Below are 13,485 nucleotides of genomic sequence, written 5' to 3'. Positions count from 1 at the left end.
GAGGCTTTTCTATGCCAGCGAGGAAAAACACAGATCTTTACCCAATTTTGTCATTGTTATTGGAATGATGCCTAATTTGTTCACCGAGACCTCCCAATTTATCCCACTGCTGCTGACTATACTTTCTTGGGATCGTGGTCTCATATACCATGTCACGCATTTGTGTATCCTTGTAATTCAAATGGAAAAAAATGCAGACATACTTAACTTCAACATGGAAGACAACCAAAGAAAACTGCTTAATCAACATATATATATATATATATATATATATATATATATATATATATATATATATATACCAATCAAACTTCACATACCCCGTTTGCGCCGTCTCGAGTGATGCACTTTTGCCCCCATATAAAGTATGTCTAGTTTTAGACCACCAAAGTAATGTTCTAATCCCCCCCTTTGGGTAGAACAGTTAATAACCAATTTCCTTTACAGTGGCTCTACAGGTGAATATTGTTTACAACAATTAAGCGCTCGAGTAAGGTTAGAAGACACAATCTGTAAATTCAAAGCTTTGACAAATACTTGATGAATTACGTTATGTGTTCCATATGTGTCTTTACTGTGAAATACTGTTGGGAGCAACCATGCATTAAGTCAAAATTGATGTTGAGATTAGCGCTAGTCATGGCAAAATGTCATTGAAAATTAGCGTCAATCCAAGTCAACCTAGAAGCAGACTGTAACAATAGCTCTAATCTTGGACTCAAGCAAACCATGGATTAGGGACCCCATGTGACGCAGGCTGAGCCCAATACTGACCTGAACTCTGACCAGAAAACATACCGCTTAAACTAAACCAAGGACACCCGCACTCATATCTGTATAAAAGTGCAGATTGATTAGAAATGAAAACATTCTATATCCTAATATACATTTCAGATTTTAAGGGAATAAAGGAGGAATTCCCTTAATTTATAATTCAACTTTACTGTTTCCAAGCTGGACTTAAACAACAAAACAAAAGCAATTTAACTGGAATGATGAAAATTAGAAGTGGTAGGACCTCATCTTGTTGGGAAAACACCTAATTACTTTCCCTTTGTTTTACATTGCCTGACCTGCTGTGGGACTTTGATAAAAAAAGGGGGGCAGGGGCAAGTAAACTGTCTGAGTCTTGGCATCTGGCTGGCATATTAACTAGCGAGTTTGTTTTATTGTCTTTGGACCTGGTCGCCCTGGTCATTGAATTACCCCATTAGAGAAAATGACCCTGTGACCTCAGCGGTGGTGTGATATGTACAGGATAGAATGTAATGAATTCATTGGCAGCCTTTCGGACTGAAAGTCTATCACCATCGATAGAACTGACACACGATCATTAATTATCGTCCCGTGTCAAAATGAACGGATGTTGCAGACGTATGATGTTAATTTCTCTGTGCATGTGTTTTTTTCATGTCATCACCCTTCCTGAATTTCATACCGTTGGGTAACTAAAAGCATTCCATTCATCAACACCTCCAAGCTGCTGGCATTTTTAAACTATACGATCCATCCAATATTTTGTCACCTTTCAATGTTAAACAATTCCTAAAACTTACGTCATTTTCGGTCTTGCCTCATGACAGCTTTTCATACTGAATGTAAAAGAAAGTGAATGTTTGGAGGAGATCATTTGCAGTTCAAGCACTCCCTAAAGCAAAATTTCAGTCCTGATGCACTGTGTATTTCACAGATATCAATGAATGCCTCCTACCCGGAATATGTAAGAATGCTGATTGTCTAAACACCAAGGGAAGCTACAGGTGCACATGTAAACCTGGTTTCATGTTGGACCCTGCCCGAAGCCATTGTGTTTGTAAGTATTACCATAATGATCTTTTAACACCATTCAAAGGCAGTTTTGGACAATCCTTTCTTAGTGAAAGTTTTTTAACACAACAGATGATTTTTTTAGGTGTTCAACAAATGAATCTGCCTATTCTTTTTTCTAGTTAAATTAGAAATATATTTGACGGTCTTCCTTGTAGTGTTCACATTTTTCCATCATGAGACTAAAAAAACAACAACAAAAAAACACAAAACAATACCTTGTTATTGTATATGTTCTCAATGGGAAGTAGTCAGTAACTTTATAATTCCACAGTAGATAGATATTGTACAGAGGATATGGGAAAGGCCTTCAAAACCTATTAATCAATTTATATCATCCCAAATAATGTTCCCACTTCTACGTTACATCATTCCATGATGTGTGGGGATTCCAATGGCTGCTATATCCAATACATAGCACCCATTGTCTTCAGTTTTTTCCCCCCCAAGTTGTTTTCATGATACAATTTCTCAGCATGCTGTCTACAATTAATGTGCCATCTTAGGTGTTGTATTGCTCTAGTTAATGTGATGGGTGCGTTATTTCCTCAGCTGACAAGGCAGTTTCAGACCAGAAGGCATTTTGCTACAGATCGGTGTCGGCCAGCACATGTTCGCTGCCACTTTCTCAATACATCACCAAGCAAATCTGCTGCTGCAGCCGTGTGGGCAAAGCCTGGGGAGACGGGTGCGATCGCTGCCCTTTGCCGGGATCTGGTATGTCTATACAAATATTCAAATATGGGACGAGGTCATGTACCCAATACATATTTGTTCTGTTGCTGTTTTTTTGTAGAGATGAAATGCTACATGTGATCGCGCGAGAAGGTTGCTTGTGTTTTTGAAAGACGTTTTCAAAAAAAAGAATTGAGTCAGTCAGTCAGCACCCTCTTGTTTGCCAGCTGTGCAAATGAGTTCAGAATAACTAAAAAGTGTTTAAAGTGGAAAAAGACCAAAAGCAAAACACTTGTCAGAATTTGGAAGCTGTACAAAAGTGGGAGTCAGTTTTTGGGTTATCGCTCATGTTCACGGAGAGAAATCCCACTAACAGACAAAACTCAGAAACCGAAATAAATAGTTCAGCCAAAAGAAACATGGGGAACTGTAATTTATATATATATATATATATATATATATATATATATATATATATATATATATATATATATATATATATATATATATATAAATCTGATATTCAAAGTTACAGGGGAAGTTACAGACTTTCCATTGATTTATTGGCATTGTCATAGATCAAATATCATAGACCTCCATGGTGCTGCTTTGACCAGGACTGACAAATAGCCTCTTATCCCTTCAATCCCATCTTTTGTATGGCCTGACAAAGTGTAAGAGTCATGTTCTGAACAGAACACTGATAACTATTCCTTGTGACCAGGTAACCGTATCTTACTGACATTTCTTCCAACTGCTGTGATGTGGCTGTGTCTCATTTGAGCCCAATTTTCATCCACACTCTCATCAGTCGTTTGCTTATAACATCCACGTTTCCCTCCTTTTACCACATTTAGCTGTCATTACGCACATTAGTTTTCCAGAAACTTTTGGGAATGGGTTTCTGCGATTAGGTCAAATAGGGGACACTGCTTCTTGCTTTTAATGGATTCACCATTCCTGAGGTCTGCTCGTTTCCTACTCTCTGTCCAGCAAGCAATTAGCAGTAAGGGGTCAGTGAGTACTACATGAAACCCTAGACTATTTGGGTATGCAAATATGCCAATGTCTTTCAAAATGTCTTAGTAGCCTCCATTGAGTCCTTTGTCTACCACTTTCAAAAAAATGCTCCCAGTTACACAGATGGCCTTTGTGAAGGAAATATGAGTCATAATTACACATTACAAGTCTATTGTGGTAGTAAGAATATTACTGTACATTATTGAAATAGTGTGGTAGTCTAGACCACACAAAGTGACAGGGAATCAAAATGAAGACTGAATATTACTCCTTGTCCTACTTAACTGGATGGCATCAAATACATATTGACAATGATTTTGGCGGTTGCTGCTGTTGTTTTCAATCTACAGATCATTTCAAGGAGATCTGCCCGGCCGGTCACGGATACACCTACTCCCGATCTGATGTGCAGATTTCTCTGCGACAGCTGGGGGAGGAGGATCTTCAGAATACTGGATTGTCTTGGGAAGAGCAGAACCCTACACATCCTCAACTGCCATCCTTTCAGCCTCAATATCCCAACTACCCACAAACTCCTGAAATTTCCCAGAGGCCTGAATACCCAGAGTCGCCACAGCACCCTGCCACTTCACAGCAGCCCCCTCATTCCTTTAACCCAGATGGAGAAAAACCTCAGCAGCCTGAAGGTGAGCAAAACATGTTGGGTATTGTTAGTTTTTAGAAGTTGGAAAATAATAACACCGTTATCCAGGAGTTCAGTAATAAGAATACTTTCCCCAAATCCCTTCGTACGATAAACGTGAAAAGACACCAGAATGGGTATACAACAGTTTTTTTTTTTTAATTTTGTGAGTCCAAACATAAGCAGGGCATTTTATTTTCACCAAATAAATGCAACATGGAACCAATCACTGATGATACGAGATCCAATTCATCAGGATTTTCGATTTATATCATCAATGCCTAGGGTTAATTTTTTGGTACTTGCAAGATTGTATTCACCACAAAGATGATTCTAGAAATATTTACACTCAATATTTGAGAAATATGTATCTTCCCTGTCATTGTATTTTCCTTTGACCTCGTTACAACGTTCCGCCTGACTTCGAGGATAATTTTATTTGCTTTAATTAGAAGTACCTACAATGTAGCCTCTTATCGTCAAGCTTTATTAGATTAACTGCATGTTCAGTTCATCGAAGACTAATTCGGTTTTGATTTTTTTGTTTACTGTACTGTGTATACGATGTGCCATGTGATTGACTGATCAGTTCAGGTTAGAACCTGTCTTTTACCCATGGCCCTTATGATGTGGAGCTAAAAAAAGGGCTGCAAAAATAAAGGTGTATTGTGTTTTCATTTCACCAGTCATTTCATCAGTGTACGTAAACCTTGGACAAAAGTCTTGGGACACATTTCATCATATGTCCAATGCATGTTTAGGAAATGCCTATGCAATGTCATTAAAGCTACTGATTAATTTCTTCTTGTCATCTTCTGTTAGATGTGGAAATTCCAAGACTGGTAAGTTCAAATTCTCTGCACATGTTTGCATGTGGAAATTTTCCTAAAAGTTGGTTTAAATGTGTGTTTGTGTTCTAGCCAGCTGTTGTGACTGACTCACCATTGAAATATCCAGGTATTTTTGACATTTTCATACTTCTACTTACTTAATTTGTCATCTTTAACATCCAAATTGGTTTTATTTTCTAATATCAAAGACCAAATAAAATCCTTTGTCATTTAAATCCAGTGATGGATTTTGTATGTTTTCATTTGATGCTGTATTGCCAATTTCAGACTGTGCATGCTCTTCTCCTGTGCCAGTGAAAACACTGACTTTCCAATGGTGACTGTTATGGTCTTATTTTCAACAGGGAGAAAAATATAGATTGCTTGCCTTTTCAAGTTGCCTTGTTGAGTGACAGCTTAGGCAGGAGAATTTTTTTTAAATAAGCAATGCATAATTTAGGGAGCGTGTGTTAGTGGTTGTATCCTTTTATATGAGGCCCAAAAAAATCAAGAGCTAACATTATTCTTCCTCCCAGAACATGCTCCAGACCAACCAGCCAATTCTGATCCAAAGGAAACAGCTCACACCGACTCAGGTAAGGCACGCGTTATGAAGCATATGCTTTCCATTATGATACAAAATATCCAATGTATTCGCTTTTGACGTTTTTCCCCCCCACAATCTTACTGTAAATTAAAAGGTTTATTTGATCTGCCTGCCGTTACACATCGCTGGCATCTATAGAAACAAAGACAGTTCACTTGAAAATGTTTTTCAACCTGGTCATAGTCACCAACTTTTTTGTCCACTTTCCCAAATCAACTCTAGCGTCAAGCTCTACTTTTTTCTTCATGATATGTATAATCGTGTGTCGACGCAATTGAGCTCTATACAACGTTGTTAAATTTGCCTTCCCATCCAAGACTGCCACCTAATAAAACAGCAACATGGCTCTCATAGGGATGCATTTGACAGTGTATTTTATTTGCATTTTTTACTCTTAACAGCAGTTACCATACTACGTATATCTAACTGCAAGTCAGATAGACTGTCTATTTGTGGTGAGCACATTGCACATCTTTATGACTTTCTCTTTTAGTAGGTGTTGACAACTGTGCAATCACCCCCTCCATTTGTGGCCATGGGAAATGTGTTCCTGTGCAGACTGGCTACACTTGCCAGTGTGAACCGGGATTCAAGCTCAGTGCTCTACAGACCAATTGTATAGGTAAGCAACCAGAAGACAGATTGACGGGACGAGTGATTTGTGAATATACTGACCTTGATACCTCATGATAATGTTGTTTTCCCTCTTCCTAAACAGACGTGAATGAGTGTGAGGCCGATCCATGTGAGGGAAAGGGCAGTTGCACCAACAGTTATGGCTCCTTCAATTGTCAGTGCTTCACCGGCTACAGCCAAGTGATCACTCAGAACAGGAAGTTCTGTCAAGGTAAGCGCGCATAAAACTACTCTGACATGTGCAATAGATCAATGATCACTGTTTTACAGCAAGTTACAAATCAAAGAATACTTGGCTCTTTTCATTAACTCATTGGGTGCTGTTGATGGACGTCCAATCTATTTAGACCGGAAGGACTGGCACTGATCAGTCGCTGCCCGTTTTAAAGTGAATTGGACATCTATTGCTGTTATGAATGGGACTCTGTTGAATTTAGCCAACACTGCCAAACTGACTTATTTTTTACCCCTGTATGTCATACACCCATAACCACTATTCTTTTGAAGGCATTTCACATATTTAAATAAATACAATAGCACCGCACAGTGATCACAGCCAATAACAATTGCTATTTCAGCCCATTTTGTAAGTGTTTTTTGAAGACTCATTGGGAGAGTGAACATTAAATATAGTCTTTTTTTGGATTCTTCCAGATATTGATGAGTGCAGCATACCCAACAAGTGCCAGAATGGCCATTGTGTCAACACAGAGGGATCATATAACTGTGAATGTGGCAATGGCTTTGTCAAATCCCACAGAGGCTTATGTGAAGGTGAGACCTGCTAAAAAGTCACCTCAACTGTTGTGTTCGTGCATTTTGTTTGACAACAGCTAAGCCTCCTTTTCTTTGCACAGATGTAGATGAATGTCAAGATCCCACTACTTGTCCCGATGGTGGGTGCGTCAATACTGTGGGGTCCTTTAGGTGCCAGGTCTGCAGCCCTGGCTTCAGACCTATCAGCAATAGATGTATAGGTAAGGACATGTAGCTAATCATCAGTAACCTTATGCAGTTTTTTGGCATTGTGGGCATCTATATTTATTAACTAAATAAACCACAGATGACTGTGATCTCAAAAATCTTTTCCAAGTGTGGCCTGGTGGAAGAGTGGTTAGCACATCCACCTCAATTCTGAAATTGAGGGTTCAATCCCAACTCTAAATTGCCCCTAGGCATGAGTCTGAGCATGAATGTTTCTCCGTCTCCTTGCCGTGGCCTGCGATTGGCTGGCCACCAATTCAGGCTGTCTCCTGCCTGCTGTCTATAGTTGGCTGAGATAGGCTACAGCACCCCCTGTGACCCTTGTGAGGATAAGAGCTATGGAAAATGAATGAATGAATGTTGTCTTAGCATCCCCAAAACCGCTGCACTGGAAATCATTCAGGTTTCATCCAACTGATTGAAAGGGTTCTGCATTAGGTTTCATTTAAAAGTGCTGCACTTCCCAAATTGAATTGCCAGACCCCGCTGAGTTGACACAGCAACCAGCTCCGGACATAATGAGCTGTCGACAGTCTGTGATCCAGTACCATTTAGCCCACGTAGGCTTGACTGAATTGCGGCTTCTTTGTTCAAAGCCACACTGACTGTTCATGTGTTAAAATGTATATAAAATTCATTTGTTTTTGTACTTAAAACAAACTTGCCGTGGATTTTTTATATCCTCCATACAAGGCAATAAGGCCAACATGACAGGTTAAAAACCACAGTGATGACGGCTGGATTATTCTCGGCCGTCCACTCTGGAGTCTATTCAACGCATTCATGTATGAAATATCAGCTCGCCGGCCCTGGTAATATCCACAATATTGTTTAAACATCTTCACTGTTATTGTTGATCTTCTGATATCAGTGTCCCCCGAAAAAGAAAAGGTTGTTTATATTACTTCAATTTGGGAGATTCCAAATATTTTCTCTTGGCCACAGCCTTGAACAAACAGCATGTTATTGTTGGAGAGCTCTGACCACTGTACTGTTGGGCCTACTGGGGGCCGGCGGGATTTGATTAGCACTAGGTGAGGGGACGGGGCAGTCACTGGAGATGTATGAGGAGGGTCAAACAGTCAACTCCCGACTGTGAAGAGGTCCCGACCCGCAAACAAATCTTCTCATTCAACCCGTGTCCTCTTACAGTGGTCTATTAGATTTACCAATGCATGTCGCACATATGGTGTGTGTTGCGTTGAAGCGAACACTGAACCCTAAAGTGGCCTAGTTACATAACAACTTGACTGGTGTGATTTACCAGATCACCTCTCCATGACCTTACCCTTAGTGACACCCTACTAATTTGTTTGGAAACCTAAGTCCCGAGCTTGACTGTTCCAGAAACGAGAAAAGATCAGACACCAAATAAAATTGACTTTAGAAGTGTTTCTTTAGAACAGTCTGCCATTTATTTTTTTACATGATCCAATTGTCAGGTTTCCATGCAGAACTCCTCATGAACTATTTTGTTCATTTGTTGCAATATGTGAAGAATAAATTGCATCGGAGGGATTAGGGGTAAAGATTTTGTCAATATAATACTTCTCCTGGGCTTCTGGGCAAAAACAGGCAGTTTTTAGTTTTTGCTTCAGCCATCTGACAGGACTGCATAGGCTTAATTACCATCGTGATGATGTACATCTCTATTGGCTCGTCTATGATAATCGCACAGGCTAAAGGGAGGCCACATGACTGCACCAGTCCAAACTAAACCCAGACTTTTATTTGTCTCTGTTTTATTTCCATCTATCACTTTTTTGGAATTGTTCTTTCTCCACCTCATTTGCAGAGAAATTAGTACGCTTCTTCTATGTGTTATTTAATGTCCATTCTTCTGACTTAGCTTTTCTCACCTGCCACAATTTGGATTGTTGCTAACACTTGACAAAACATTCCACTGCGAAACAGTGTTTTCCACAAGTAATGAAAGATGGATCAACAGGTGTTACAAAGTGGAAAAGATGGCAACCAGTTTTAATCGTAAAATTACCTAATGAGGAGAACTATTGGGCCCATTTAAAGAGAAATCCAATTTTACACGCGCATGATGTTTTCCCTAATGATTTTCCTTTCAGCACAGTTTCACAACCTAATTGGCTATTTTTACTTTTTAACCAGAAAAACCCTGGGGCACATATTTGAGAAGTGTTAAAAAAAACGTACATTAATGTTCATGCTTTGTGCTTTGATGGCCCGCCATATTCGCAGATGTGAACGAGTGCTTGAACCAAAACATATGTGGCCGTGGAAGGTGTGTCAACAGTGAGGGCTCCTATAGGTGCAACTGCTTCCAGGGATACAAACTCACACTGGACAACGTATGCCAAGGTAAGTCGGCAGCAGCCAGAGAGATCTGTGACCAAGCAACAGCTGTGTAAATACTTTCTACGTGTGCTACTGCAGAAGCTCCGTGGCAAATTCTGAGCTTTTATGAAAAAGGTTTCAAAGAATCCAAATGTTTCTTTTTATTTACTGAGGTCGCTTTCCATTTTCCACTATGTCTTCTTTTCAGATGTGAATGAGTGTCTTCTTCCGGGGATCTGCCCTCATGGGTACTGTACTAATCTGGAGGGTACCTACAAATGCATCTGTGACCAGGGTTTCCAACCCACCTCGGATAACAAAGCTTGTGAAGGTTTGCTGCGCATTTTATCACGTTGTTGCCCGTAATTAATAGTTGCTAGATTAAAAATGGTTGACCCCATCTCCCTTTAGATATCGATGAGTGCGCATCCAGTAGAAAGTGTCTGGAAGGAATTTGCGTCAACATGCCAGGTTCCTTCACATGCCAAAACTGTAATCCCGGTTTTCGACCCTCTGATGACGGGCTGAGATGTGAAGGTAATATTTCTCATTTTTAAATCGCAAGTAAAAGTCACATTTTTGGGGGATTTTTTTCAATCAAAGACTAACAACAAACATTATACATTTTTGCCTGTTAACTTAACATATTAGCAGTTAACCCTATAACAATTATCACCTACACAACAACACTACTTCACCTCAGTCAAAATTACTACCAAATCTATTTAACACTTTATATCTTCAATGTCACTCCTGAACAACTCTACCCACTTTGGAAGTAGAGGGGAGCACCTACAGCTTCCTTTCTCTCGTCTGTCAACACGGAAGACAAAACAAAACATAAATCGAACCTGAGTACAACTTGCAGGCCCAACCAAACTATGAGGAAAAATGTGAATTTTATAATCCAGAAACTATGGTACATCGATTATCCTCTGATGCTTGAATACTACTGATGTCGTTAATCATTTAGTAATCAATTAGTGATCCTCAGAAATGAGCCCAATAAAATGTTACCATTATAAATATACCAACACTGGCCCCCTAGATATGACTTTTCCATTACAACGCATGTCTGCAGATGTGGACGAGTGTTCTCAGGGGGACTGGTGTCTTGGTGGTGTTTGTGCCAACACGGCAGGGTCTTACACCTGCACCAGGTGTAAGGCAGGCTACAAAGTGTCTCCAGACCGAAGGAGATGTGAAGGTACGTTTTTTACGGCCTGGCCCACTCTTCAGAGAAAATCATTTGTCCTTCCAAGTACTCCTTTGACACACACTGGGCACCTTGACAAAACAAGTTTTCATCCAACTTGAAAAATTCCATTTACATTTTATCCGCGTGAGGTCTGAACATGTTGACGATGTTATTGTTGCTGTTCCACCCAGATATTGACGAGTGCCAGTCGCTGTCTACCTGTACCAACGGTATCTGTCTAAACTCAGAGGGCTCTTACACTTGTAAGAATTGCCCCACAGGCTACACAGTGTCGTACGATGGAGAGCTTTGTGAAGGTTGGTAACTCGGCACTCATTTTAAAAGGATCCATGCATAGCTTCGCGTCTTATCAACAGCGGATAAGATCTGTCATGGCGAATTAGCTGGGTTTCTTGCCGCCAGAGATTCTTCTTCTACTTCAGTGATTGTCTAATATCCTGTTCTGTTTTGTGCCAGATATTGACGAGTGTACGCTACCCACTACATGCCCCAGGGGAACATGCACAAACACGGAGGGTTCCTACACATGTGTCAGCTGTCAGGCCGGTTACAAAGTTTCAGAGGATGGACAGCAGTGTGATGGTGAGACTTTTGGAGGCCTGGATCATTTCACACTTGTTTACTCACACACAGATGTTTCTCTCGAGTGGAATGGATGTGTTAATGTGCTGTTTCCTGGGCATTTACCTGGTTCAGGTTTAGCGATGCATTATGTCCCATCTTTAAAATGCTTCGAGCATTGGTTATTTAACTCTTGCTCAAAACAAATATACATCGGTATCAAAATATAGAGTGTGATGTCCAAACGCTTCAGATAATTCAACCAGAACGATACACGAGTTCACATTTTCTAGCGTCACTGATTTTTAATTTAGCTGATTTCAATAGCCAGGGTGTATTTGTTGACAATCTGGGTTATGATGTGTCCATGTATTTGTTTCCAGATGTGGATGAATGCTTGGTAGCTAACGTGTGCCCAGGCCAGCTGTGCTCAAACACCCAGGGATCTTATACCTGCAGGAGCTGTGGTCCCGGCCTGCAGCTGTCTGAGGACGGATATGGCTGTGAGGGTAAACCGACCTTTAAGCTTACCTTCTCATCTTGTCCCGTTTGCGCTGTCATCATAGTCATTATCTAACCGGATCTATGCCACGATAAAATAAGATTGCTTTTAGACCCTCGAGTTGATTACAGTGGAACTTTACACAGTATGCTTTAATATGCCATGCCACGGTGCATAAGATCAATGGAATACAACATTTGCTTTGCCCAATCCAGTGAAGTTAGTTTTGCAATGACTTCATGAGAATGAGAAAAACCGGATGATTGTTTAATTCAAACGTGGCCCCGGTTACACACATACTATACTACGTCTTGTGTTTTTTAATGGAAGTGGGGATCTAGCTCGAGATGATGATCCCCCCACTTATGTGTGTGTCCCTGTGCTGGGAAAAAGTTTCACAAAACAACCCCAGGTCCAAGTCAGCCTCTGATAGGATTTAAATGATTTGATGGAAAATACTAAGGCCTTAATTTGAAATTAAGTCAACCGCCGTGCATCCTTCCTCTGTAAGCTCGCTATGTGGAACTCCCTCTGTTCACCCAAAGGCAAAACTGAGCCATCACTTAAGGATGACCCGCACTTTTCCCCCCTAAAAATACAATCCGTGCTGGAATTTTTTGTGATCACATAACAACTATCTCAGTCACTGTTTGTTTATCCAGAAATTACACACCACCTGAAATATCTAGCTGTTTTGCAGTCAGCGATTGTCTTGCAAACATATCTTTCCATCCCTTTTAATAAAACGCTCAGTGCGTTCATATTTTCTTGCCGCACCTACTGCAGTGTGCTCAAAGTGAAGCTCAGTGCACCGAAAATAATATAGGCAGACAGCGATGATATAGCATTTCAACAATGTGGATTCTTTGGCCAAGATAATATCTTCAACTTCTCTTCCGGTGTCTCTTAGATGTCAATGAGTGCCAGACCCCAGGTTTATGTCCCAGTGGCATTTGCATCAACACGCAGGGCTCCTACTCATGTATTGACTGTGACCCTGGCTTCATCGCTGGCCCCAATGGGCTCTCCTGTGAGGGTATGTGATCATTTGCAGTGGTTGTGATACCATATGCTATACCGTACATCATTTTAGTTGCAATAGCTGCTGTAGTCTTGGAGAAGCCAGGAGGTCTTTAGAGTAGGTTGCTGCATGTAAAACAATCTAAGCACATGAATTATAGGTCAATTCAATATTAAATATTCCATAGGTGTGAATGTGAGTGTTAATGTTTTTGTCTGTATGTGAGACAACTATATAGTCAACTGAGGTAGGGTCCATCTAAACTGTGACTCTAAGGAGGACAACTGCTTTCTGTTTTTGAACACAGATGTGAATGAATGTGAAGATGCGGGACTTTGTGTGGGGGGTCAGTGCACCAACACCATTGGATCCTACATTTGTGCATGTCCTCCTGGCCTGGAGCTGATAGATGGGACCTCCTGCAGAGGTAGATATTTCAGAGGACACCAGCCATGTTTTTTTGTACTTGCTTTGAACCCAATTGTACAAATGTCCTTCTGTTTCATGCCACAGATATCGATGAGTGTTTGACCATAGCGGGACTTTGCGGAGAAGGACAGTGTTTAAATACTGATCGCTCCTACATGTGTATCTGTCCAGATGGATTCGAGACCCTTGACAGGCACAGCGGATGCCGAGGCACAGTAACA

The 13,485-nt window shown here is 40.6% G+C and overlaps 1 protein-coding gene across 5 annotated transcripts in view; it reads left to right on the top strand.

Annotated features, from left to right (window-relative positions):
* Positions 1–13,485, top strand: part of LOC144089865 (latent-transforming growth factor beta-binding protein 2-like) — a 94,844-nt gene that overhangs the window by 63,894 nt on the left and 17,465 nt on the right. For 4 of the 5 annotated variants that reach the window (XM_077621089.1, XM_077621085.1, XM_077621087.1 and 1 more), the window contains 20 exons: positions 1,691–1,813; positions 2,380–2,544; positions 3,873–4,169; positions 4,988–5,007; positions 5,086–5,122; positions 5,532–5,591; positions 6,096–6,224; positions 6,321–6,449; positions 6,893–7,012; positions 7,096–7,215; positions 9,437–9,556; positions 9,741–9,863; positions 9,944–10,069; positions 10,614–10,739; positions 10,922–11,047; positions 11,208–11,333; positions 11,696–11,821; positions 12,725–12,850; positions 13,143–13,262; positions 13,349–13,474. In XM_077621089.1, coding sequence (XP_077477215.1) covers positions 1,691–1,813; positions 2,380–2,544; positions 3,873–4,169; positions 4,988–5,007; positions 5,086–5,122; positions 5,532–5,591; positions 6,096–6,224; positions 6,321–6,449; positions 6,893–7,012; positions 7,096–7,215; positions 9,437–9,556; positions 9,741–9,863; positions 9,944–10,069; positions 10,614–10,739; positions 10,922–11,047; positions 11,208–11,333; positions 11,696–11,821; positions 12,725–12,850; positions 13,143–13,262; positions 13,349–13,474 — 2,445 coding nt within the window. The remainder of the gene's footprint in view (positions 1–1,690; positions 1,814–2,379; positions 2,545–3,872; positions 4,170–4,987; positions 5,008–5,085; positions 5,123–5,531; positions 5,592–6,095; positions 6,225–6,320; positions 6,450–6,892; positions 7,013–7,095; positions 7,216–9,436; positions 9,557–9,740; positions 9,864–9,943; positions 10,070–10,613; positions 10,740–10,921; positions 11,048–11,207; positions 11,334–11,695; positions 11,822–12,724; positions 12,851–13,142; positions 13,263–13,348; positions 13,475–13,485) is intronic. The other variant, XM_077621086.1, reaches the window with a different exon arrangement.

This window comes from Stigmatopora argus, chromosome 15 (genome assembly GCF_051989625.1).
Source record: "Stigmatopora argus isolate UIUO_Sarg chromosome 15, RoL_Sarg_1.0, whole genome shotgun sequence".
NCBI lineage: Eukaryota > Metazoa > Chordata > Actinopteri > Syngnathiformes > Syngnathidae > Stigmatopora > Stigmatopora argus.
This window is presented reverse-complemented; position numbering and strand designations above follow the sequence as displayed.